The sequence below is a fragment of the Apostichopus japonicus genome, chromosome 9 (genome assembly GCF_037975245.1).
Source record: "Apostichopus japonicus isolate 1M-3 chromosome 9, ASM3797524v1, whole genome shotgun sequence".
NCBI classification, from domain to species: domain Eukaryota; kingdom Metazoa; phylum Echinodermata; class Holothuroidea; order Aspidochirotida; family Stichopodidae; genus Apostichopus; species Apostichopus japonicus.
This window is the reverse complement of record NC_092569.1, coordinates 26,170,451-26,195,495: the sequence shown is the minus strand read 5'-3', so window position 1 is coordinate 26,195,495 and position 25,045 is coordinate 26,170,451. Positions and strand designations below refer to the sequence as shown.

Genomic DNA, 25,045 nt, shown 5'->3' with positions numbered 1-25,045 from the left:
TGTTTATAACGAGGCTAGATCTATGAATGGTCAATGGAATTATTCCTACCAATATTTGTTGACTAGATTCCAGTTGTTGAACTGACGTTGTTGACTCACATAATGATCTGTTACAACAGGGCTATATTCATGAATGGTTGATCAAATTATTCGTAGCAATATTTGTTGACCAGATTCCAGTTGCTGAACTGACGTTGTTGACTCACATAATGATCTGTTACAACGGGGCTAGATGTATGAATTGTCGATCGAATTATTGGTAGCAATATTTGTCAACTAGATTCCAGTTGTTGACTGAGGTTTTTGACTCACATAATGATATGTTTACAACAGTGACTATATGTCCACACTATTCACTTCTTGTTAAATTTATGCTATAAATGCCATGGTTTACCAAGACATATGTCCTCATGTATGATAACCTTTTCCAAAACTGTCACCCTTTTCTCCCCAGTGGAATGTATTTTGGGGCATGCCTAACCCCATCGCCACCCTCTGTGCCTATGGTAACTTCACCGCTTTCTTTGAGCTACCCCCCGACAGTACATCAGACATCCATGCTGTGGCCTACGCCGTTTGTTCTGTGAACATCACCGCTGTGGACAAAGAACTCTTTGACATATTCAACCTCAATGAAATACTTTCCGAGGTAATTCTTATATCATCATTGTTTTCATGACATTTGTGAATGTTCATCTTCCAGTATGTGGCATATGCCACGCCGTGATGGCAGGTGCCATCGCATGTTGTGTCTGGCAATGGCGCAATATACAAACTAGAGACAGCTTGAACAAAATTGTAACCTAGAAATATCTTGCATAATTGACTTGCTGGTTCAAGAAACTTTTTTTTTATATTTTTTTATAAAATGGGAGACAATTCAATACTTGAAGTAGCGTTAACCCTTCAGATTCAATTTGGAACAGAATACGATGATACAAGACCAATACACAACAGGAGTTACCGACTCGCGTCGGTCTCCATACATGGATGAAAACCTTGTTTGTTCATTTCGTTCTTTTCAGGATTGGACAGCATTGATTATTCAAATAATCAGAAGTGTTGTGATGTTCTGGACGACATATGCTGGAATCCTCGCCATCTGATTTCCTTAACTTACAAAATGTTTTATTTCTTTTACTATTTTTTTTTTTTTCAGTTCACAAGAATCTTATACAACAATGCATCCTCAGGGCCGTACAACTGGACTGCGTCCTACCTGCTCAGTCAGAAGATCAACGAGGCCGTCGCAGGACTGATAACAAATCCACCGATCATCGGAGTCGATCCCATATGGTGGACCGAGACTGTCACAGAGCTAGAGGCGGTCCTCCAGCAGTGGTCCTCACTGGTCAATGGCAACGGTGTGCCAATCAGCGGTCTGAATATGACGACCCCAGATGACCTGGCAGGTCTGATCAGAAGCATCGAGGAACAGCTGGCGATATATCAGAATGAGACCTGGTACCTTGAACTAACCTCTTCCTTGCAAGCAATGGATCTGATCAACCAGATAGTCATAGACTGGGCCAATCGACTTGAAGGTACATCTTGTAAATATTCATGAGCTAGGAATGTTAATGAGTTAATGAATATTTATGTATTAGAAGACAGACATTGTGGATATGTTGTTGAGTTATGAATATTTATGTATTTGAAGACAGCCATTGTGGATATGTTAATGAGTTATGAATATTTATGTCTTTGAAGACAGCCATTGTGGATATGTTAATGAGTTATGAATATTTATGTATTTGAAGACAGCCATTGTGGATATGTTATTGAGTTATGAATATTTATGTCTTTGAGGACAGCCATTTTGGATTACATTTTGCTACAGCTGGAGCTTGAAAACTTAAACAAAAATTGATTAAGATGTTATGTTCTGAATGCGTGACTCACTCGTAATTGCTGTTCTTAAAATAGATATCAGCGATTAAGAGTTGGTACCATCCGCCTTTGAATGTAGATTTACTTCAATGGTTATGATGTCTTCAAACCTTTACAAACTGTCATCGCTAAACTTTATGTCTTATAGGATTATGCTTTCAATTCTCTTTTAAATATTCAAAGATAATAACCAAGACACAAATTATTGGTACACTGCCCAAACAAGCTTATGTCCTTCATTGTTTTTATGAATTACTGTGCAATGTGAATTAATAGCCAAGTTTATTATATATGCTGATAATTTTGCACATATTCATGAGATATGGTGCTGCTAACAGCTATCTTTTTTATTTGATAGGACAAACCTTGACTTTGCCAACCCTGGATGAAGTATTTGGGAACACAACCTACGTTAAGCAGTTGCTGGGTCTATCCAGCATTACTCCAGACATCGTGGAGGCCTTCTTAAGCCTCACTTTAGAAGAAGAAAAGGTTTCTATAACACTTACCTTATTGTCATAGTGTGATGAGAATGTTGACTTGCTTCAACTTGGTGTACTTCTCAGAAGCCATGAAAAAGGACCTTGTCTCATCACAACAAAAATTGCAGTAAAACGTCATTTGTTGAGTTCTGCCAGAATTGCCCAAAAAATACCTTATTGTTTTTTCCTGATACTGTATGTTTAGAGTTTGAGCCCTTTCACCAGAGCATCCAATTTTTCTCTACCATTTTGTAGCCAAACATAACATAATTATAAAAGGCAATAGAAAACACAGAAAAATTGTTACCAAAGTCAGTGACTGCATATAGCGATAAATCAAACATCTTCAAATCCAAGAGATGGAAATAGGAAATGGAAAATGGAAAACGTTAGAGGGAGGATGCGAGAAAACTTGAAAAAGTGCGGGAAAATAATTAAGAAGAAAAAGGGATACATGAAAGGAGAAAGATAGAGATGAATTAAGAATGCATTAAGGAAAAATATGTGAGATATGACATCATTGTTTCATGATATTTAGGTATCATCGTATCACCCCAGTTATCTTATTTAGTACTTGATAAAAACTAATATTGAAAAAAAAAAAAAAAACGATGATGATGTTAATATTCTAATATATCACAGCCTTTCTTGAAGATTTTCCATGTTTTAAGATAAAGAAGGCTAATTCAATTAAACCGATGCTTTTAACCCTTTCTTTTTTCCTTGCTTAGTGGAATGATTTCTGGGCTGCTGAGAATCCCATTGCTAATGCTTGTGCCTCGGGTGACTTTGAGAGTTTCTTCCAGTTATCTCCCGACAGTACCTCAAACATCACCGCAGTGGCCGCAGCTCTCTGCTCGGTCAATCTCACGGCCGTAGACAAAGAACTTAACAAACTCTTCATGCTCGACAATACGTTTAGTCAGGTAGAATTTCATCTTCCGTCATCGGAAGTGATGTCAAATTGTTTGAAAATGTTGCTATTAACTTGCATACCGGAAATGATCAAGAGTAGTATTATTGCCTTCAAATGAAGGTGATGTTAATGTGAAGTTATATGACATTAATATTGATGAGTGCATGATATTAATAATATAATAATAATAAATGTATAAATCGTACATATTTTTTATTGTTTTTTCTGTCTGATTGTAGCTGGCGCTCATCATATACAACGGACAGCAAGCAGTCGGCCCGTACAACTGGACCGCCTCCTACCAGCTCGCCCTGGAAGTTCAGGACGCTATCAACGACCTGATCCTGAATCCCCCTAACTTTGAGGCGGATCCGACGTGGCTGAATCGAACCAGATCGGACCTGCTGGCGGTGATCGAGAGTTGGTGGAATGCCTTCTCGGAGCAGACGGGAAACCCAGATCCCGTCAGCCAGTTCGTCGGGTAAGATTACCTCGTTAGATTTCAGTTTTCTAATTTGTTTGGGTTTGCACGGTCTCGCACCGACTGTATTTGGGACGATTCTAGTCTCAATCCTCAGAAGTTGTACTTTCAGTTTAACATCAAAGATGTGAGATGTATTTTTGGTTTGAACAGATAGTTGCTGTCTTGGTGTAACACCACTGGTATCTAAATACAATTATTTTTTCCAATTATTTTATCACTGGTATCTAAATACAATAATTTAGTTGCAGTCTTGGTGTTACATCACTGGTATCTGAATATTAATTTAGTTGCTGTCATGGTGTTACACCACTGGTAACTGAATATTAATTTAGTTGCTGTCTTGGTGTTAAAACACTGGTATCTGAATATAATAGTTTAGTTGTTGCCTTGGTGTTACACCACTGGTATCTGAATATAATAATTTATTTGCTGTCTTAGTGTTACACCACTAGTATCTGAATATAATAAACTAGTTGCTGTCTTAGTGTTACACCACTGGTATCTGAATACAATAATTTAGTTGCTGTCTTGGTGTTACACCACTGGTATCTAAATACAATAATATAGTTGATGTGTTGGTGTTACACCACTGGTATCTGAATACAATAATTTAGTTGCTGTCTTGGTGTAACACCACTGGTATCTGAATACAATAATTTAGTTTCTGTCTTGGTGTTACACCACAAGTATCTGAATACAATAATTTAGTTTCTGTCTTGGTGTTACACCACTGGTATCTGAATACAATAATGTCGTTGCTGTCTTGGTGTTACGTTACTGGTATCTGAATACAATTATTTAGTTGGTGTTACACCACTGGTATCTGAATAAATTAATGTAGTTGCTGTCTTGGTTAACAGATGTTGACTTGATGGTGAACCATTGGTGACCTGTTGGTGACCTGGTGGATACACCATTGATGTATTAACGGTATTCTAATGGTCTGTCAAGGCTACACTATTGTTGTCATCATGTTACCTACACCATCAGTGTGATGTTTTACCATTGATATGTGAATATTATTCTTGCATCTGTTTTAGGATATTTGATTTGATCGAAAGCTCAGTTTTACCATCGATCAGCAATTCCAGCTGGTATCAAGGAGTAGTACAACAGATGAGAATCATGGATGAAGTCAACCAAATCATACTGCACTGGACCAGAGAATTAAAGGGTATGTTAAGACGATGTACCATTGAAGATAATGTTAGATGGTTTTATGGTCTCTCGTCTGGTAGGGGTGGTATGTTAAGATGATGTACCACGGAAGGTAATGTTAAATGGTTTTATGGTCTCTCGTCTGGTAGGGGTGGTATGTTAAGATGATGTACCATGGAAGTTAATGTGAAATGGTTTTATGGTCTCTCGTCTGGTAGGGGTGGTATGTTAAGATGATGTACCATGGAAGGTAATGTTAAATGGTTTCATGGTCTCTCGTCTGGTAGGGGTTTGTATATTAAGATAATGTACCATGGAAGGTAATGTTAAATGGTTTTATGGTCTCTTGTCTGGTAGGGGTGGTATGTTAAGATGATGTACCATGGAAGGTAATGTTAAATGGTTTTATGGTCTCTCGTCTGGTAGGGGTAGTATGTGAAGATAATGTACCATGGAAGGTAATGTTAAATGGTTTTATGGTCTCTCGTCTGGTAGGGGTTTGTATATTAAGATAATGTACCATGGAAGGTAATGTTAAATGGTTTTATGGTCTTTCGTCTGGTAGGGGTGGTATGTTAAGATGATGTACCATGGAAGGTAATGTTAAATGGTTTTATGGTCTCTCGTCTGGTAGGGGTGGTATGTTAAGATGATGTACCATGGAAGGTAATGTTAAATGGTTTTATGGTCTCTCGTCTGGTAGGGGTGGTATGTTAAGATGATGTACCATGGAAGGTAATGTTAAATGGTTTTATGGTCTCTCGTCTGGTAGGGGTAGTATGTGAAGATGATGTACCATGGAAGGTAATGTTAAATGGTAATGTTAAATGGTTTTATGGTATCTCGTCTGGTAGGGGTGGTATGTTAAGACCATATACTGTAAGAGGTAATGTATTGAGTAACTAAATTTCCATAACTTTTATGTATCTCTTCTTTTCATAACAGGGACTACTATTGTCCTGCCTCATTTTGACGGTCTATTGGACAACGCCACCAATGTAAGGGAACTTCTTGCCCTACAGGATCTTACTCCAGAATTGATCGAAATTGTGATGTCTCTTTCTATGCAACCGGATAAGGTACTGAATTTATGTGAAACGATAAACAAATCTACAAAATTTTAAGATTTTATGTCCTATGTTGCTTGGTTGCAACGACGCTACATATTCACCTTAGTGTCCTACTCTTGAAATTGTTGCCAATATAAATATTCTCACGATGTTAAATTTCTTTTCTTTTATGTCCTACAGTTTGCAGCCTTCTTTGAGATGGATCAACCTCTCCTCACCGTCTGCAAAAATGGTTCAATTGCGGAATATTTCGATCTGCCTCCTGACAGTAACGTTGACGTTTCGGTGTTTCAGTCTGCCCTTTGTTCCGTCAACTTGACCGCCGTGGAAATAGAGCTCAGTCATCTGATCAATCTGGATGATATCATTCTGAGGGTGAGATGAATGAATGAATGAGTGAATGCATGTATGACTGAATGAATGCGTGAGTGAGTGAGTGAAAGAATGAATGAATTTATGACTGAATGAATCAATGAGTGAATAGAGAGTGTGTGAGTGAGTGAATGAATGAATTAATAAATGAATCAGTGAGTGAGTGGGTGAATGAATGAATGTATGACTGAATGTATGACTGAATCAATCAATCAATCAATAGTGAGTGAGTGAGTAAGTGAACAAGTAAGTGAGTCAATAAATGAATGAATCAATGAATGAGTGAATGATTGAATGAGTGAGTGAGTGAATGAATAAGTCATTCAATGGATGAATGAATCAATGTATGAATGAATGAATGAGTGAGTGCGAGAATAAGTGAATGAGTAATTAAGTGAGTCAATAAATGAATGAATGTATGACTGAATAAATGAATCAATGCATGAATGAATGAATCAGTCAATCAATCAATCCATCAATCTATCAATCAATATTGTCCTTACAGTGATCTCTAATTGCCTGAAATCTGTGGGGCATGTGATCTTAGTTCGTCCATTCATACGTTGATCTTTCATACATTGATCTTTGCTGATTGTTTGCTTTTATTTCACTCCTCAAACAGATTCTGCCAATCCTGTACAACGATCCATCACTGGGGCCCTACAACTGGACGGCTTCATTCATTCTGAGTCAACAAGTCCAAGAGGCTTTCTCAGATCTCTTCTCAGGCCCACCTCTGCTTGAATTGGACCCTATTTGGTTGAACGACACCTTGTCTGGTCTCAGGAGTACCTTCAGTCGGTGGTCAGCAACGCTAATGGATGAAGTGAATCAGGGAGGTGCTCCAATGAGGTATAAAAGAAATTTGAGGGGGAGGGGTAGGGGGAGGAGAGATAAATAAACAGAAATATACTTGAAATTATGACTTTTAAAAAAAAAAAAAGCTGTAATTTAATTTTTTGTATGAAGATTTTAAGACTGACTATTAAATTAAAACATAAGAAAATGAAAATACATAAATGAATTTTCAAAAAAGATCAAAGAAATATTTGGCTAGAGTAGGATTCAAACCAGCTCTATTGTTAGATCAAAGGATTGATTTTTTAATCCTGAGGTCAATGGTTCAAATCTTGCTCTAGCCCTCCCTTCCCCCCTCCACCACCCCACCTACAAAGAAACAAATGCCCTTTGCCCTTTTCAAGATGTGAAAATTGTGAAATTGTCGGCTGTCAAAATCAAAATTGATATTGCTATTAATTTAGTACATGATGACATATCCTGTTATTACTACTATGTTACTAATACATATATTTCTTCTTCATTCTTATGTCAACTTCCACACCAAACAGTTTGGAAGGTGGTCTGCTGCAGCTGGAAGAGTCCTTGCGCCAGGCTGGGATCTGGGATCGAGTTCAGCCATCCCTGGATGTATTCCTGGCTTACGCCCACCTGAGTCTGGCCATCGGACAGGGCCAAGGTAAATAACACAGGTCCCTGCAACAGCATTCTAAACAAGAGAGTAGTTCCCTGCGTCTCGCTTTAACCTCACGTGATATCCACAAAATCCATGAAAAAAGAGCGGTTAACGGAGTGACCGATTCCGGTTCTTTCGTAATGAAGAAATTTTTTATGTGGTTGTACAGGTGTACTACTAAAATGTTCACAAGATTTGTTGTATAAATGAGTTAATGTCTGCATGATAGTAAATTGAATAATATATGCAAAATATGTCCATATTTGGTCTGTCCCAAGGACTCTTTATGGTTCCGACTTTAATCCCACATGTTATGGATATGGTTTATTAACAAACGTATACCTACGGTTTGTAGATGATTAATATATTGAGTGGTCCACAGACTACTGTTTTACCACCTCCCCTGGTGGAAGGTTTTCTTATTGGGATTTGTGTACATCTTAATAGTTAACTTGAATTCAGCTTTGTCAAACAACGATGGACATCTCTGTTTTTTGATAGGGACATGCAAACAACACTGAAAGAAAAGAAAAGAAACTAACAACAGGCTACAGCATACAACAACAAATTTGTGGTTATTAAAAATGAAAAAAAGATCCTAAATACCATTTTTTTCCTTCCCAGTTGTATGCACACTAAATAGATGTGTAAAAGTAAGTGGGCCTGTCATTTCGATCCTAGCAGGATCTTCTTCAGAGGCTGAACCTTCTTCATTCAGCCTCTGAAGAAGATCCTGCTAGGATCGAAACGACAGGCCCTCTTACTTTTACACTTTTTACTCTTACACAGGCTCTTTAGTGGATAAGTAGTTTGCTAACAGTTTTGTTTTATTTTGACACTAACTAGATGATGGAAATCTCTTAAATTTTCATTATTTTTTTTTGGCTCTCTGCAGTGGATGACCTACAGATTACTCTGGATGTAAATATTCCTCCTGAACTTGCAGGAGAACTCTTGGGTTATTCTCCTGAAGAGATACAGACCTTGGTGATTGATCTTGGAATATTGCAAGCTGGCGAGGTGAGTTCCTAAAAATGATTAAATGTAAGAGACTAAAAAGTCTTCAATACCGTAGAATTTGGGGAGAAGAGATTTAAATTGGTAGACGAACATGTTTCGGTCCGTATCACTGCTGACGATTCTTGCAAGCATTGATGAAATCCAAAGTATGAGACTTCCTTTCCCATTATACACAATTGGTGATAAAACAAACAAATAAATAAATAATTAAATTAATAAAGTGATTTCTCACCGTAAAGAGTGAAGGGATAGGAGAAGACAGTTTATCATTCGGTTATTCCTCTGGTGCAAAGTTAACTTTATTCAGTTTTCAAGATGAATTATAGTCGCAGGGATGTAAGTCTTCCGTATTTTTACGGAAATCCGTTTGTTTTTTAATTCCAATAAAGCTCCACAAAATTGTACAAATATCAAAGACACAACGCGGCAAAAATGCCTGGCCCGTTGCAGCAAGCTAACTTCAATTTTCACTCATCGATCAACCAAAATACCATTTCCTGTTACACATCGCATTGCACTGTACAACATTGTGTGTGCCATGTGAACATCGTTGCGTACGTGCGAACTTCAAATCGCCATAGCTCATTTCTGTCGTTGAAAAACCTTGCCTAATTCACGTTGATTCGTAACTGTGGGTGCTCCACGTAAGTTTTGGAAATAACGCTTGTGATATTTGTGAGCGGCTAAATCTACGGGATACGCATATGATAGTCGATATTCGTGATCGCTTTCAAATGTGAGACTGTTTTTTATTCCGGATTTCGCTGCGACGTATTCGTTACTTGGAGCTAGCCTAACATAACGATAGTGTGTAAGTAGTCAGAACTAGGGGTATGATGTGTTAGCACTAATACTTTTGAGCTAGCCTAACATAACGATAGTGCGTAAGTATTCAGAGCTAGGAGTAGGATGCGTTAGGACGACATTCCCCCGGTTTCTCCGAATAGTCTTCCGGTTTTTTTTTTGGCTGCACTTACATCCCTGTAGTCGTAACCATATCCAAGACACTCGGCAGAAGAGGAACTTAATGATCATGAATGATTCATTTTGATGTATTAATAATCTTTAGTAATACATGAAAGAGATGTTTGATCGTTGGCGGAAGATTTGGCTGTCAAAGTAACAAAATACCTTCCATAAAGGAGAGACCCTCATTTTAGTATCTAGAACGCAACTTGTCTATTGAGGGGCAAGAATGCGCGGAGGGTTTGCCAAAGATACAACTCGGCAATCTCCCCCCTCCCTCCCTCCCTCCACCCAAAAGGAAATAGAAACTGCTTAAATTTCTACTTTTTAATTTTCTTTTCTTTCATGACTTCTTTGTTTAGTTTGAGAAGATTGTTTGCCATGCTTGCTCATTATGAAAATTTTACATGTTTAATTGTTTTGTTTTTTTCCGTTTCACAAAAAAAATCATCAATAATAAATGTACTAAATGGTCGGTATTCAACTAGAAAGCATTTGTAACCGACTATTCTTTGAATGTTTTTTTTGGGGAGGGGGGGGCAGGGGGCGGGAAGGAGGTGTCTGTCTTTTATATGAGAGCATTGTGGTCAAGTGGTTAAGGCAATGGACTTGTGATCATAAGTACTGCAGGTTCAAGTCATAACCAGATCCATTTATCGTGTTCCTTGGGCAAGGCATATTTATCTCCATCGTCCTCTCTTCAACCAGGTACATGTATTAATGGGTACCTGCCAGGTTACTCGCAAATATTGTTGCACACGCCGGTTTGTGGACGCACCCTATTAAGGAAAGTCCCCCAGGGGTCACATAGATTCGCTGCAGTGCTCCACGAGCGACTGTTTGAATTGTTCTCACTTTGCTATATAGATGTTTCAAGTTACCAGTGGCCACTAGTTAAAGTGTTCTCAAGTTGTGTGAGAAGCCCTTGTTTGAATTGTTGACACTTTGATATATGGGTGTACAGGGATGTGCTCAGGAATAGTTGAGTGCCGGGCAGGTTGTGCGGTAGTGTGATCCACACCCTGGGAGAGGGATCTCATGGGTGGGGTACCCCCTCCCCACTGGACAAATTTTGCACATGAAGTATGCTTAGGTGGTGCTATTTTTCCTATTCTGTGCCATGTATTCTACCAAGTTTTGGTTACGGTAAAATTTGTTAAATTATCATCAAAATAGTGCCAGGCGGAAATGTTTAAAATACTGTTTGTGCTGGGCGGCATTCAGAACTGCTGGGCGCAGCCGCCCGGTGCCGCCCAGTGTGAGCACATCCCTGGGTGTGGACCAGAGCAGTGACAAGTAACCAGTGGCCACTAATTAAGTGTGTTGAGTTGTGTGACAAGCACTCGACACAAAAGCCTTCAACTTTCTATATGTTTCTTGGGGGAACCATCAATATGATATAACTATTGAATACCCTTTCCATTTTTTGGCAGCTCCTCTACTTACACAAATATGGATTATGGGATACGGCCTTCTGCGGCGAGGAGATTAATAACGACAACGCAACGATTTGGATATATTATCCTCCAGACATTAATGATACGGTCATCAACAAATACCTCTGTGACCTCGGACCAGAGCAGTACTTCAAAGATCTAGAGTCATATTATGGTTTTAATATGTTGGAGTTTACTTCAGAGGTATTTTTAGAAATCTTATGTAGTGATTAGAGTTGATAATATAGTATTATATTATAAGATCATATTATAATGTAATAGTTTTGGGGCATTTAGTTTAATAGGTGTTCTTTTGCTAATAACAGAAATTATACAGAGGTCACCAACAGGCCAAGACACCCTGCAACCCACCCCACACCCCACCTCCATCAATTGTTGAACAAATAAATATTCAGATGGGGAATTTTGTACAATTCCAGCCGATTAATTCTTGTGTCTAGTCTAAATGTGCCTAAACATGCATCATTTGATGTCGGAACTGTTAATTTGCTTTCTCTGTACATAAGAGCTTGCTGCACATCAGACCCCAGTGCTACCCTCTCTGCCCTCCCCCCTTTCATAAGAGATGAAACGGAAGTCGTGCCTTCGGCGCTTTCCAAAAAATTCCAGCGTGTTCCATCCCGTCGTGACTGAAATGTTGCTCAAATTGATAGTCTATTTTGACAGAAGTTAAAAATTTGTCTTCCTGCGCTCTTTCGTTTTAGCTGAATCGCGCCTCCTATGGATCACCGACGGAGGATTATGATTGGGATCGGCTTTTGAATCTCACCGAGGAGGCCATTACTCTATTCGAGGAAATAGCCGCATTGCCAGCAACACACCTGCAGGACACTGATTTTGTGACTATTCTCGAAAGACTTAACGAAGTTCAACTTGCGACTCTTCAAAAGGATATAGACAGGCAAGAAAGTCTCCATTTTTTTTGATAAATTTTTCCCAAAAAATTTTGAAAGGCAGTCCAATTTTTTGGTTGTGGTATACTAAACTTGAGTAGAGATGCTCGGTACAGAATGTCATTTTCAAGTTGTGTACTGTTATTGTGCAACTGAAGTACAATATTGGCCCCCAAAAACTTAAGTTTCAATTTTAAGCAGTGCAACTGTTTCAGTTAATGTTGTTACACACTTCCTTGCTACAATGTGATATTGTATACACTGTCAAGGTCCATTATGATACAGTTAAACTTTGCTCTTCTATGCAAGTTTACAACCTGGTTAGATTCAGTGTTTAGTTGTTCTATCATATAGAGGTGGTAAAGAAATGTTGTTTGAAACAAAAAAAAACAAAAAATGCATAAATTTACTTTTATGACAGTTTTCTCTATGTGTGAGGACTTAATATCTCGGTAGGAAAACTTGTTAACATTATGACTTGAATTGACATTTGTTATTTACAGAGTACCGCGTCACATTAAATATCTCTCGAATACTCGCATTAAAGTAAACAAGAACATTGGCCATGAATATTCATAGTGTTACTCGACCTAGTGTTCACGCATAATTTAATGTACTACAGAAACCTAGCCAATTTGCTCCATGTTCAGTACATTTGTTGTTTGTGATAATCTGATGCAAAATCTGTTGAAATTTGTTAAAAGCTCTTTTTGTTTACAAAATACACTCATTTGAAGATTTGATGAATCTGGGAATCTCATTAAGTATGTGGAAACTATGACGTGGAGTGTTGCGCTCATCAAAATGTCTTATTTTAGCCCTTCAGAAGTTAACCTCTAATTACAAGCCCACATATATCATTCGAATAAATGTAATGTTCCTCTTTTCAATGATAAAACTAAAATATTGCAAATAATCACCTTAGGCCACAAACCAGGGTCCTTGAATTGTAAAACAAAGGGATAACATTAACAGAAAATTAGGCAGTCACTCCCTTTGCATCATCAGTATGCATATAATTAGCAAATGTTTATTCCTAGATAAAACTAGAATAAAGGAAAGGCTTTTCATGATTTCTAATGCCTATTTAGAGTCATTAAAACAATACTGTTCAAAGGTGTCCGTAGACATTTAAAGGTTTAAATGTCGTTTTTCCTTCATCTCATTAAATTGTAGTGTCATGAAATCATTGGAGCCTATCGTCAGCTTCTTCAATGAGGATGGACTACCAGTGCAACTTATCGAGGGCATCAGAGCTGAAATAGAGGCCTTCAACAAATGGATGAATATGGAACCATCCATCAATATGACAATTGGAAAGTGAGTGAAAACATCAATTCTTTGATCATCTAGTCAAGCATAGCAGGCTGCTACTGATGTTGTGAATATCTATGAATTCTATTTATATTCATTCATTGGTTCAATCCTGTATTCATTTGTTCATTGATTTGTTCCTTCATATTTTGTTCGTTCATTCATTGGTTGATTTGTCCGTTCATTCATTGGTTGATTCGTGTGTTCATTCATTTGCCCATTTGTGTATTTGTTTGTTCATCTTGTGTTCGTTCATTCATTCATTGCTTTTTTTCATACGTCCATTCATTAGCCAATTTGCTTGTTCTTTTGTTAGTGTATTCATTTGTTGGTTTACTCTGCTTTATCCATTTCGTGTGTTAATATTCATTCATGTGTTTAACTTTTTCGCTATCATCATTTAATATTTAATTATTCCATCATTCTGGTAAGTCATCCATGGATTTATTTTATTCCATAAATCTAAATATTCATTCAAGCTGCTCCATTCCATGCACTTTAATTACTGAATTTATTTCTTACGCTCCATCCCAGCCATTTATCATATTTCCTTCATTTACATATTAATCCCATTTATTCATTCTTTCATGCATTCATTCATTTGTATATTCATTCATTCCATTAAATTATTCATTCATTCATTTTATTATTCATGCATCCTTTCATTCATTCCATTCATTCATTCATTTTATTATTCATTCATTAATTAATTCTATTGTTCATTTATATATTCATTCATTTATTCATTTATTCATTCATTATTAATTAATCTATTCCATTTATTAATTAGCCTTGTTAATTGCATACTATACATTTCATTAATTGCTTGGTTTGTCATTTTGTCTAACCACCAATGTTTGATCATTCTCTCTGTTCTTTGTTTCACTTAATCAACAATATTTACGTTAATCTTTAATTAAGAGAAATGATTTAACCATTGAAGGGAGATATTTGAGTACTTAACATCAACTGCTGTCTTAGCAAATGGCACTGTAAACATTTGTTTATCCTTAATTTTTTTTTTTTTATCAGACTATCACCGATAGCTGTTTGTGAGTTGATGGCACCCGTTATTCGCCAAACTTTCATTGGTCCTTTGCTCATGAACTCTGACCTCTTCATTCAACTTGTAAATCAACTGTACTTTGATCTCCCAGGTAAGTCACTCTTTGCATATTTATTTATAGTCACATCACTAGCTGGAGAATACTAGTATAGCTGGAGTTCTTTACAACTTATCACTCACAACTTGTGAAATGCAATGAAAGACCAAAGCTAGAATAATATAGTTTCATCTTTTTTACTTTAGGAAAGGGCCGAGGGTGGAGGGGTGATGGTGGGGCTGGGGGAACACCACTTATAGGATTATACCTGGGGACCAGCCTTACATACCTTCTACGGGTAACTAATACCCCTGTCCCACTGCCATCCCTTCACTGCCACAAGAAGTATATGGCATTACAAGCTTCAAAATATGTTGCATCATCCATGAGTAGCTACATGTAGTCCAACAGTCCCTACCTAAGCCAGTAGAATGAAGGTCAAGTTTTGATGTACCAAGTGACACTCGTAATAAAGGGGCAACAATTTTGTTAGGCATTTAAGGGAAAATAGAAAGGAGATAACATGATTTCATAGAACGATGGGGGAGTGACCTGTCCATAAATGGCAAAGTCTACAATACCAGCTAAATTGCACCTGGGACTACAGTAACTACAACTAATATATAACAGTCTGATAGCTGGCCGGTGAACTTGTTTGGAAGTGGAACAGTCCGTGAAGTGGATCAGTCCGTGAAGTGGTTGTAGTCTGAAAAAGATGCACCCAGCTGTTTGAGATATTTATTCATATGCCATCAACAACAAACTTACAGAAACATGTCTCAGTATGGTGATCTTTATTTTGTCATCTTCACTTTCCTCAGAGTACGAGGGACAAATCCAAGAGCTATTACGCAACCAAACCCTGGTCACTGAATTATTCATGACATTACTCTCGGTATCACCAGACATCGTGACATCCTGGGAAGGTGTCTCGGAAGAATATTTACAACTAGTGCTTGTGAGTGCAGTGTAGTCTAGGCCAGTGTATAATGCAGTCTAGACTGGTTAATTCTATCATGGACCAGTGTATAGTGTAGTATGGACCAGTGCATTGTGTTATATAGACTAGTGAAATCCAGGGCTAGGCAGTGTATGGCATAGTATATACTGATGTGGTCTAGTCTATACCAGTGGGTTGTGGTATATAGACTACTGAAGTCTAGGGCTATATACCAGTGTATTGTATTATATAGACTAGTGAAGTCCAGGGCTAGGCAGGGTATAGCATAGTTATACTAGGTGTTGTCTAGTCTAGACCAGTGTATTGTGTAATATAGACTAGTAAAGTCCAGGGCTCAGCAGGGTATCGCATAGTAAATACTGGTGTGGTCTAGACTAGAACAGTGTATTGTGTTATATAGACTAATGCTGTCTAGGGCTGGGCAGTGTATAGCATAATATATAATGGTGTGATCTAGTCTATACCAGAAAACTGAGTAATATAGACTAATAGCAATGAAGCATACCCAGATATCTTAAGACTGATAAAATTCCCTTATTACTTAATATCCTTGTTGATTGTCTTTTGATACAGCTGAGGGCCCTGTCAGTAGATATAATTGAAGGAAACCTAGGAGATGCTACATGCAGTGAAGAGAATCTCAGAGCATTGCTAGAGCTGTCCGATTCGGAGGATATTGCGGCCCTCTCGTCTCTCATCTGCTCCATGGATGCTGTGATTCGGACAGAATTGATTCAGCGAGTTCTCATCATTATTGACTTTGAAAGTGCAGCCAGTAAGGTAACAAAGCAAGCTCCCCAACTTAAACTTTGTTTTAATAAGCCTTTGATAATTGAGGTTCCTTTGTAGATCCATATCTATGATTTGATATAAAAAGACCTAGTTTTAAAAGTGGAAGTAAGTTGCAAAATATTTCTACAAGTATTTATATCTTGGTTGGTCACTTGTTTTGCCTCAAACCATTATATGGGATATCAATACATTTACATTTAATTCCTGTATATTCTAGCTGCCGTCATAACACACGTACCTTATCTTTCAATGGCAAGGTCATGAACGAACAACAGGTTCCACTACAATTAGGTTCACTTAATGAAATAATCTCCATGTTTTTATTTTCGTTTAATATCAGCTGATAACGGTATAGGGTTATTGATAAAATTAATAGCATGGTAATCAGTAGGGGGTTAAGTTTACATACATCCCAGGGCAGTCCTTTATACAACTCTGCTGGTGCATATATTCCTTCAATACATGACACGCCCTAATAAATGTACGAGCCGAGACTGCCTGGTTTTACTGGTTTGAAAACTTTCCCGCCTAATATGCCCACATTGGTAACAATTTTGACAAAAAGTAATATATATGTGGTTTTATTTTGACCGTGGTAGAGTAGGGAAAAAGCATTGCCTTTTTATCTTGGATGCTGGCCTAGCTTCGTAACGGGCGGCAGCATATGTTGCTGTACAAAAAGTAATTTATTCATCTCTGGAGCTAGTGATGGAAAAATTCTCTCAGGACTAACATTGATAAAGATTCTTTTGGTAACAATGATGAGACTTACAGTATATAAAGTTCTACTGTTTAAGAAACATCTTGAATTTGGTACCATAAACATAGAAGGCTGGTAATGAAGTAAATATGTTAATCATCTTATTTCAGATGTCGACAGATATCCATATTGTTTACAATTATGTATGTGTGTATGTATGTATGTTAGATCCTCCTGCAAGCAGGAACTCGCGAAGAAGCCTCATTGGCTTATCAAAGCCGCAAGCTGACCAAAGTCAGTCTCTTACATTCATATTTAACATACATGATTATGAATTGTCAATTGTCAATAACTCTGTAACTGGACGACATACATTAATCTTGGAGTGCCTCGAATCAGGGACCTTATGTTGGAAGGAACTGGCGTTAACCACTGAGCTGACACTCCTAAATTAAGCTTCATATTTTCTCCTCAGATTCGACAACTGGGCGACAGTAATACCAATCCTCTAGAAGAGTTCTCGTGTAGCTCTTTCATTGGCAACGGCCAAGAGTTCACCTCGAACGTGATAACGTTGATCACCGATCCGACCGCCTTCCAGCTAAATTTGGAGATTCCTGGATTAGCGGAGCTCGTAGACGACATCTTCTCCATGTTAGAGAACGTAACGCAAGGAGATCTTCAGGAGTAAGTCAAAGGGCATCTTACCAACTCAGTTTATGATCGGTGGTGGTACAACCTCTTGCAGTCCTCTGACCCTTCTAGTGTTCTCCCTTCCTCCTCTTCCTGTTTTCCCTATCTTGTTAAGTTAATTATATCCAATCCTTCCATTTTCCAATTAATAAACTCAATCTAATCTGTGTGTCCTCTTGCTCAGTAGGCCCCATCACCCACCCCCCCAACCCCGAAAGTATATCTTACAGAAGTGATGTGAAAATTCAGATGAGAGTAAAATTAAAATATTTTCATTCCATCATTTTATTTTGGCTTTGAAAGAACCGGTTGTAAAATATTTCAGATAGATTGGTCTTTCTTCTCAAGTGTTACTCTCTACCCCCCTCCCCGCACCCCATCCCCTCTCTTCTCATCCTGCTGCACCACTAAATAAGTAAAAGTCTAGACCTAGTCAGCTATACCTGGCAGATGTTTGTCAATGTACGGCAGTAAGGGATTGGAAATGTACGAATGGCAGTCAGTGGAATCGACAAAATGTTTTCACCCGAGGAGGAAGAGAGGAGATAACCGAGAAGGGGTTAAAAAGTTTGCAGGAAAAGAGAGGCTATAATTAGAGGAGATTGTTGAAGGGATAGAACTGATTATGGGGGTGACGTCCTTCTTTTGAGGTCCGACTATTGAACACGGACATAAATCAAAACACCATAATTATACGTCATACCTGTACACGGTATCCGTAAGCATTCCCTGAATTCCGTTGTCCGTTGGTACCGTTGAGTCATTCTCGAATGCAAACTTTTTTACTCTGCAGACTCGAGACTCTTTTGGAACTGCTGGAGATCTTCATCGGGGAAGATTTCTTCGATGAGACAGACACTGTGGTGATAGAGGAGCTCTTAAACCTCTACAACTTGTATCTTCAGACATTGAATCGACAGACAGGTGAGAGTCTATACATTACTAAACACAAGCCTAGATAAGCAATTGCAAGCCTGGATAACCAATCGTAGGCCTAGATAACCAATCACAAGCCTAGATAGCCAATCACAAGCCTAGATAACCAATCACAAGCCTAGATAACCAATCACAAGCCTAGATAACCAATCGTAAGCCTATAATAACCAATCAAGCATATAATAACCAATCACAAGAAGCCAAGATAACCAATCACAAGCCTGGAATAAGCAATCATAAGCCTACATAACCAATCCACAGACAGGTGAGAGTCTCAGTCTATACATAACCAAACACAAGACTAGATAACCAATCGCAAGCTTAGATAACCAATCGTTAGCCTATAATATCCAATCTTAAGCATATAATAACCAATCACAAGAAGCCCAGATAACCAGCAGACAAGCATACATAACCAATCACAAGCCTGGAATAACCAATCACAAGCATACATAACCAATCACAAGCCTGGAATAACCAATCACAAGCATACATAACCAATCACAAGCTTGGAATAACCAATCACAAGCATACATAACCAATCACAAGCTTGGAATAATCAATCATAAGCCTACATAACCAATCACAAGCATACATAACCAATCACACGACATTCAACATCATTTTGTCCTTTACAAAGTTGTAACACAGATTGTTAACAGTCTGTCATTTGAGGCCGTAACAGTCTTGTTTTCCCCGTTGAGTTCATGTGTCACATCTGAGGAACTGACCTCAATGCTCTGTACATTAGACTCTTTAGTCCAGTCACTTTCATTGATGAACCTCAGCTAATTAAAGGGTCATTACTCAATAATCAAAAGTGGTATGAAAATTTCAATCTGGACTTATAGCAGTCTGTGTTTTTGTAATATGGATTAAAACATGTCAAATTTAATATCATACCTTATATTATCTTTTTATGAAGGAGCTTTCTAGAGATCAAATACTTTCAAAGCTAAATATTTTGGAAGTCAGAATTAGCTACAAGCGCATCGTTAATAGTACTCAAATTTTTTTCTTTTTTATTCCTTGTCATACAAAGAACAAAAATTCTGCCTCAAGTCATCCATTAAAAAACAGCTTTTTTATTTCTGTATTTCATTGTGGCTTTGAAATTACCTCTCAACAGGACTGATACCGATCTACAGCATGTGGTTTAACTCATCTGATGTAGGTTACCTGCTCATTAGAGAGACAGGATTATCGATTCAAAACGTCAGCATGCTGATGAACGGATACCTTAATTCAACTGAGGTGAGTTTAATTCTTAATACCAGGTCTCCATGTAGCTTTTGTCCACTCTACATAAAACAATTCCGGTTTTGTTATCATTAGTCTATTCATATAGGACCAATAGTGTAAACATTTAAATGATTCCATACAAAAATATTTGACTATTCATGTAGGACCAATAGTTTAGCCATTAAAATGATTCCATACAATAATATTTGTCTATTCATGTAGGACCAATAGTTTAGCCATTAAAATGATTCCAAACAATAATGTTTGGTTAAAAATAGCTCAACAATTTTCTTTCAAACTATTTATACTTTTAAATTAATACAATAGCAGTTTTCTTGAACTAATATACTAGTAATAGTTCTGAACACATCTTTGCATCTGGCTACATGATGAACATAATGCAGTAGCTGAATATTATTGCTTTTTTCAATGTTCATAATATTTAATGCTGTTATATGTGGAGATGAATATCCAATGGAATATAATGTTAGACAAGGTAAGATGTGGATATTAATATTTGTGTTACTTTTTGTGAACATATCACAAGATTGTCATCCCTATTCACAAATTGACCATTCTCAATATTTAAATATCATGAGATTGTCATCCCTATTCACAAATTGACCATTCTAGATATTAAATATCATGAGATTGTCATCCCTATTCACAAATTGACCATTCTCGATATTTAAATATCATGAGATTGTCATCCCTATTCACAAATTGACCATTCTCGATATTTAAATATCATGAGATTGTCATCCCTATTCACAAATTGACCATTCTCGATATTTAAATATCATGAGATTGTCATCCCTATTCACAAATTGACCATTCTCGATATTTAAATATCATGAGATTGTCATCCCTATTCACAAATTGACCATTCTCGATATTTAAATATCATGAGATTGTCATCCCTATTCACAAACTGACCATTCTCGATATTTAAATATCATGAGATTGTCATCCCTATTCACAAATTGACCATTTTCGATATTTAAATATCATGAGATTGTCATCCCTTTTCATAAATTGACCATTCTCGATATTTAAATATCATGAGATTGTCATCCCTATTCACACATTGACCATTTTCGATATTTAAATATCATGAGATTGTCATCTCTATTCACAAATTGATCATTCTCGATATTTAAATAATGAAAAAACAAAATCTGTTTCCTTTCCCAGATATCAGAGCTATCAAATTTGACGGTCCTCACTTGGAGCAGGGTCGTCTGTGAAGAGGACGTTTTTGGTAGGTTACTCATTCTACCGTCTGACGAACTCGTGGATCTAGTCCACACAGAACTGTGCCAACATCCAGAAAAGGAACGTCTCTTTGGCGAACTGCAGCAGATGTTCAGTTTATTCAACTTCCTAAGAGAGGTGAGGCTGATTTTCTGAGGAAGGAAATAATTATGTTCAGAATTTTTTTTTTTTTTATCAGTCGTAAATATTCGAACAAGTCAAGGTATAGAAATGATTAGCATGCTTGATGCAAGTTATTTAATGTAGCAACATGGCCCATTTGGCAGAGCTGTTTATTTACTCTTCAATTTTGTCTAAGAGCATAAATCATTTTTGGTTTGGAACAAATAATTTTGGGGGAAATACCAAGTATTTCTTCTCTTCAAGATGAGCAGTTTTGTTTGTTATTTTTTACATATTTGCAATTAATAATGATGCTCTCTGTGGTGTAACTCATGTCAATTATTACACGAAAGTTGGAACCACAGAGCAATATTATTGCAAAGGGCTTGTGAGTTTGGCAACCGTAATGAAACATGAACTTTTGAGCTTGGTTATGAGACTCCATTTTTTAAAATGAAACTTCATTTTTCATAGATATGTTGAATTTATCAAATTAGTTCATACTGTATTTGTCTAAGTTAAAGTTAAAAATTGGGGAGAGAAAGTTGCTTTGGTCTAAACGGTTCTTTTCGTTCTTTCAGAAGTTTAAATATTTTCCTTCTCCATTTACAGACCGCCAAGTCAAATGTGCCGACCCCATCTTTTACAGAATATCTGTTTGAGATTGTGACAAGGATCGACATTCTCAACACTTCAGTAATCGAAAACTTCTTGGAAAGCACATTACCTGCGCTGCAAGAAATTGATGATCTCTCGGATGTGGTGACATTATTACCTCTCCTTGATAATATTACTCAAGTCCTCAATAGGTAAGGAATGTGTGATGACGTTGTTACCTCTCCTTAATAATATTACTCAAGTCCTCAATAGGTGAGAATATGTTGATGGTGTTGTTACCTCTCCTTGATAATGTTACTCAAGTCCTCAATAGGTAAGGAATGTGTGATGAAGTTGTTACCTCTCCTTGATAATATTACTCAAGTCCTCAATAGGTAAGGAATGTGTGATGAAGTTGTTACCTCTCCTTGATAATATTACTCAAGTCCTCAATAGGTAATAAATGTGTGATTATGTTGTTACCTCTCCTTGAGTATATTACTCAAGTCCTCAATAGGTAAGAAATGTGTGATGACCTTGTTACCTCTCCTTGATAATGTTACTCAAGTCCTCAATATGTAAGGAATGTGTGGTGACCTTGTTACCTCTCCTTGATAATATTACTCAAGTCCTCAATAGGTAAGGAATGTGTGATGACATTGTTACCTCTCCTTGATAATATTACTCAAGTCCTCAATAGGTAATAAATGTGTGATGACATTGTTACCTCTCCTTGATAATATTACTCAAGTCCTCAATAGGTAAGGAATGTGTGATGATGTTGTTACCTGTCCTTGATAATGTTACTCAAGTCCTCAATAGGTAATAAATGTGTGATGACATTGTTACCTCTCCTTGATAATGTTACTCAAGTCCTCAATAGGTAATAAATGTGTGATGACATTGTTACCTCTCCTTGATAATATTACTCAAGTCCTCAATAGGTAAGGAATGAGTGATGACATTGTTACCTCTCCTTGATAATATTACTCAAGTCCTCAATAGGTAAGGAATGTGTGATGACATTGTTACCTCTCCTTGATAATGTTACTCAAGTTGTCTATACATAATGAATAATATTTGATGACTTTTTATCTTGGATTAACTTGTAGAATTTCCTTTATAACGGAACTACTGTTTGTGATAGATAATATTTTTCTGAGGTGACATGCAGCATAACTATGCATAATTATAGACTTTACCTCGGGACCTCTCAAATCATTGGTTTTACTACAAAGAAAAGTTATTATATTATATACTATAAATGCATCTAAATATACATATTTATCGACGTTTGTGGTAATTGGAATATCAATGCAATCCCCCTCTCGACAGTGTTGAACAACTCCTCAACAATTTGGAACCTGTATTTGGAGGCAGTCCGGTTTTCCAACAAGTTAGAGAACTTCTTGAACTGTTGATAGAGAATAAATACATAGTGGATGTATTGAGAGAATTACCAGGTAAGAGTAACAGAGAAAAAAATCATTTGTAGGAAGAATTTAACAAGTTAAAAACAGTGTCTCTCTCAGACACCATATACATGTAGCTTTACAAGAGGGGGGAGGGGAGGGGGGAGATACTCAATCTTATAGTTTGTCTTGGTTTAATCTTCTACTTCACATTTTAGATTTTTAAATAATTTAAAACTTTATATCTGTTCTTTTCCACCTGCTTTAATTGGTGAACCATGTTGTAATTTACTTAGGGGTAATCATAACCCATACATTGCCTGAAATCACCCAATATAAAACTCCCTTGTGATTGACGATTAAGCCCACACATCTGATTAAATTTGACCGCAAGCGATTTCACACTGAATGAAAGTAGTGAATAACTAATGCACATTTTAGAAGCTTGGTGACAGGATCACTTTATGACAGGGATGAAATTGTGTGCCAATCAGGTTGTTCACTGTCTGGCTCGGGACTCGCGAGCCTGGCGACCCATTTCTGGGGTCGCAACCCACGGTTTGGGAAGAACGGGGTCGGTCTTTCGGTTGGCAACTTTATGACCAGATCTCCATCTCCCACCAGATTCATTCACCTCACTGTGAGCAATCTGTTACTCTGTGAAGTAAACCCATTCTCTTTCCATCCAACAAATTACAAGTAGCCTGATGGTAAGAGTCAGCAGTTCCTGACAATAAAGTTTTCAGCGCTGCTTGCTCGTATTCAAAGTAAGGCTATGGACCTCTACAATGAAGCTTTGATAGGTATAGACCACATGTTGGCAAAGTGCAGACTGCAAGTCACGTACGGCTCACGGACATCTGTCTGAGACACTCAGAGGGTTGCTGTCTGAGACACTCGGTGTTCAAAAATCTATTAAATGCAACACACAGAACCTCATGGCAAGGAATGACGTGAAATGTGTACACTTTGGCAAATCTGTATGTAATGTAAATAAAATCTTATATAGCTCACTACGCACGATGCATCTGTGCACTTTACAAACAATCTAGAAAATACAATGACAAAAAACATTGAATACAAAAAACAGTAAATACATATACCATCTACGAGAATATGAGATCGAAAAACTATTAAAAGCACTGGTGAAGAGTAAAGCGATAAAACAGAATGACTACAAAATCTACAATTTGAATGCTAAAAACTATACTGGTGTAGGGCATACATTTGATTGAATATTGCAACAGAAGAGATGAACAAATGCATGTGCTTGTAGAAGTTTTCCATCTCTTGATTTATGAGGTGTCATCGCCGTGCAGTGGATCAGGTACACTGTGGGCCGCAAGATCCATTTTTTTTTGTGCACACAATCCCGGTCTAGACTATAAAGTGTTTAACATTCATTTTTCAAAGTTTTAAAGCATCCTCTGTGATTGTAAGATGCAACAGACTAACAACTGCATATTTTTCACTCTTCTTGTTCATGTTTTTTTTTCTCATTAATTTTTGCTCAGATTTGACACTCAGGAAGATTATTCAAGACCCTGATGCATTCCAAGCCTTCCTAGAGAATGAGCTTGGAATCGACCCAACAGTAGCAAGGAGTATCTTGGATTCCCAAATAAGATTCGAATCAGTACGTATTATTATGTTTTGCTCAGATTACGTGTAAGTATATGTTTGGGGGTCACTTGGTGATTGTAGAATTAGATTTTAGAATTATAGTGGTATGGATT

General features: G+C 37.3%; 1 protein-coding gene across 2 annotated transcripts in view; it reads left to right on the top strand.

Moving 5' to 3' along the window:
* Positions 1-25,045, top strand: part of LOC139973228 (uncharacterized) — a 127,150-nt gene that overhangs the window by 63,682 nt on the left and 38,423 nt on the right. For both annotated transcript variants that reach the window (XM_071979763.1, XM_071979762.1), the window contains exons 38-61: positions 455-649; positions 1,160-1,544; positions 2,249-2,382; positions 3,104-3,298; positions 3,528-3,769; positions 4,813-4,946; positions 5,876-6,009; positions 6,181-6,375; positions 6,995-7,224; positions 7,722-7,849; positions 8,742-8,866; positions 11,266-11,472; positions 11,994-12,190; positions 13,359-13,502; positions 14,529-14,653; positions 15,421-15,557; positions 16,134-16,340; positions 17,528-17,739; positions 18,539-18,669; positions 19,811-19,935; positions 21,118-21,315; positions 21,913-22,109; positions 23,233-23,360; positions 24,824-24,945. In XM_071979763.1, the coding sequence (XP_071835864.1) occupies positions 455-649; positions 1,160-1,544; positions 2,249-2,382; positions 3,104-3,298; positions 3,528-3,769; positions 4,813-4,946; positions 5,876-6,009; positions 6,181-6,375; positions 6,995-7,224; positions 7,722-7,849; positions 8,742-8,866; positions 11,266-11,472; positions 11,994-12,190; positions 13,359-13,502; positions 14,529-14,653; positions 15,421-15,557; positions 16,134-16,340; positions 17,528-17,739; positions 18,539-18,669; positions 19,811-19,935; positions 21,118-21,315; positions 21,913-22,109; positions 23,233-23,360; positions 24,824-24,945 (4,227 nt within the window). The remainder of the gene's footprint in view (positions 1-454; positions 650-1,159; positions 1,545-2,248; positions 2,383-3,103; positions 3,299-3,527; positions 3,770-4,812; positions 4,947-5,875; positions 6,010-6,180; positions 6,376-6,994; positions 7,225-7,721; positions 7,850-8,741; positions 8,867-11,265; positions 11,473-11,993; positions 12,191-13,358; positions 13,503-14,528; positions 14,654-15,420; positions 15,558-16,133; positions 16,341-17,527; positions 17,740-18,538; positions 18,670-19,810; positions 19,936-21,117; positions 21,316-21,912; positions 22,110-23,232; positions 23,361-24,823; positions 24,946-25,045) is intronic.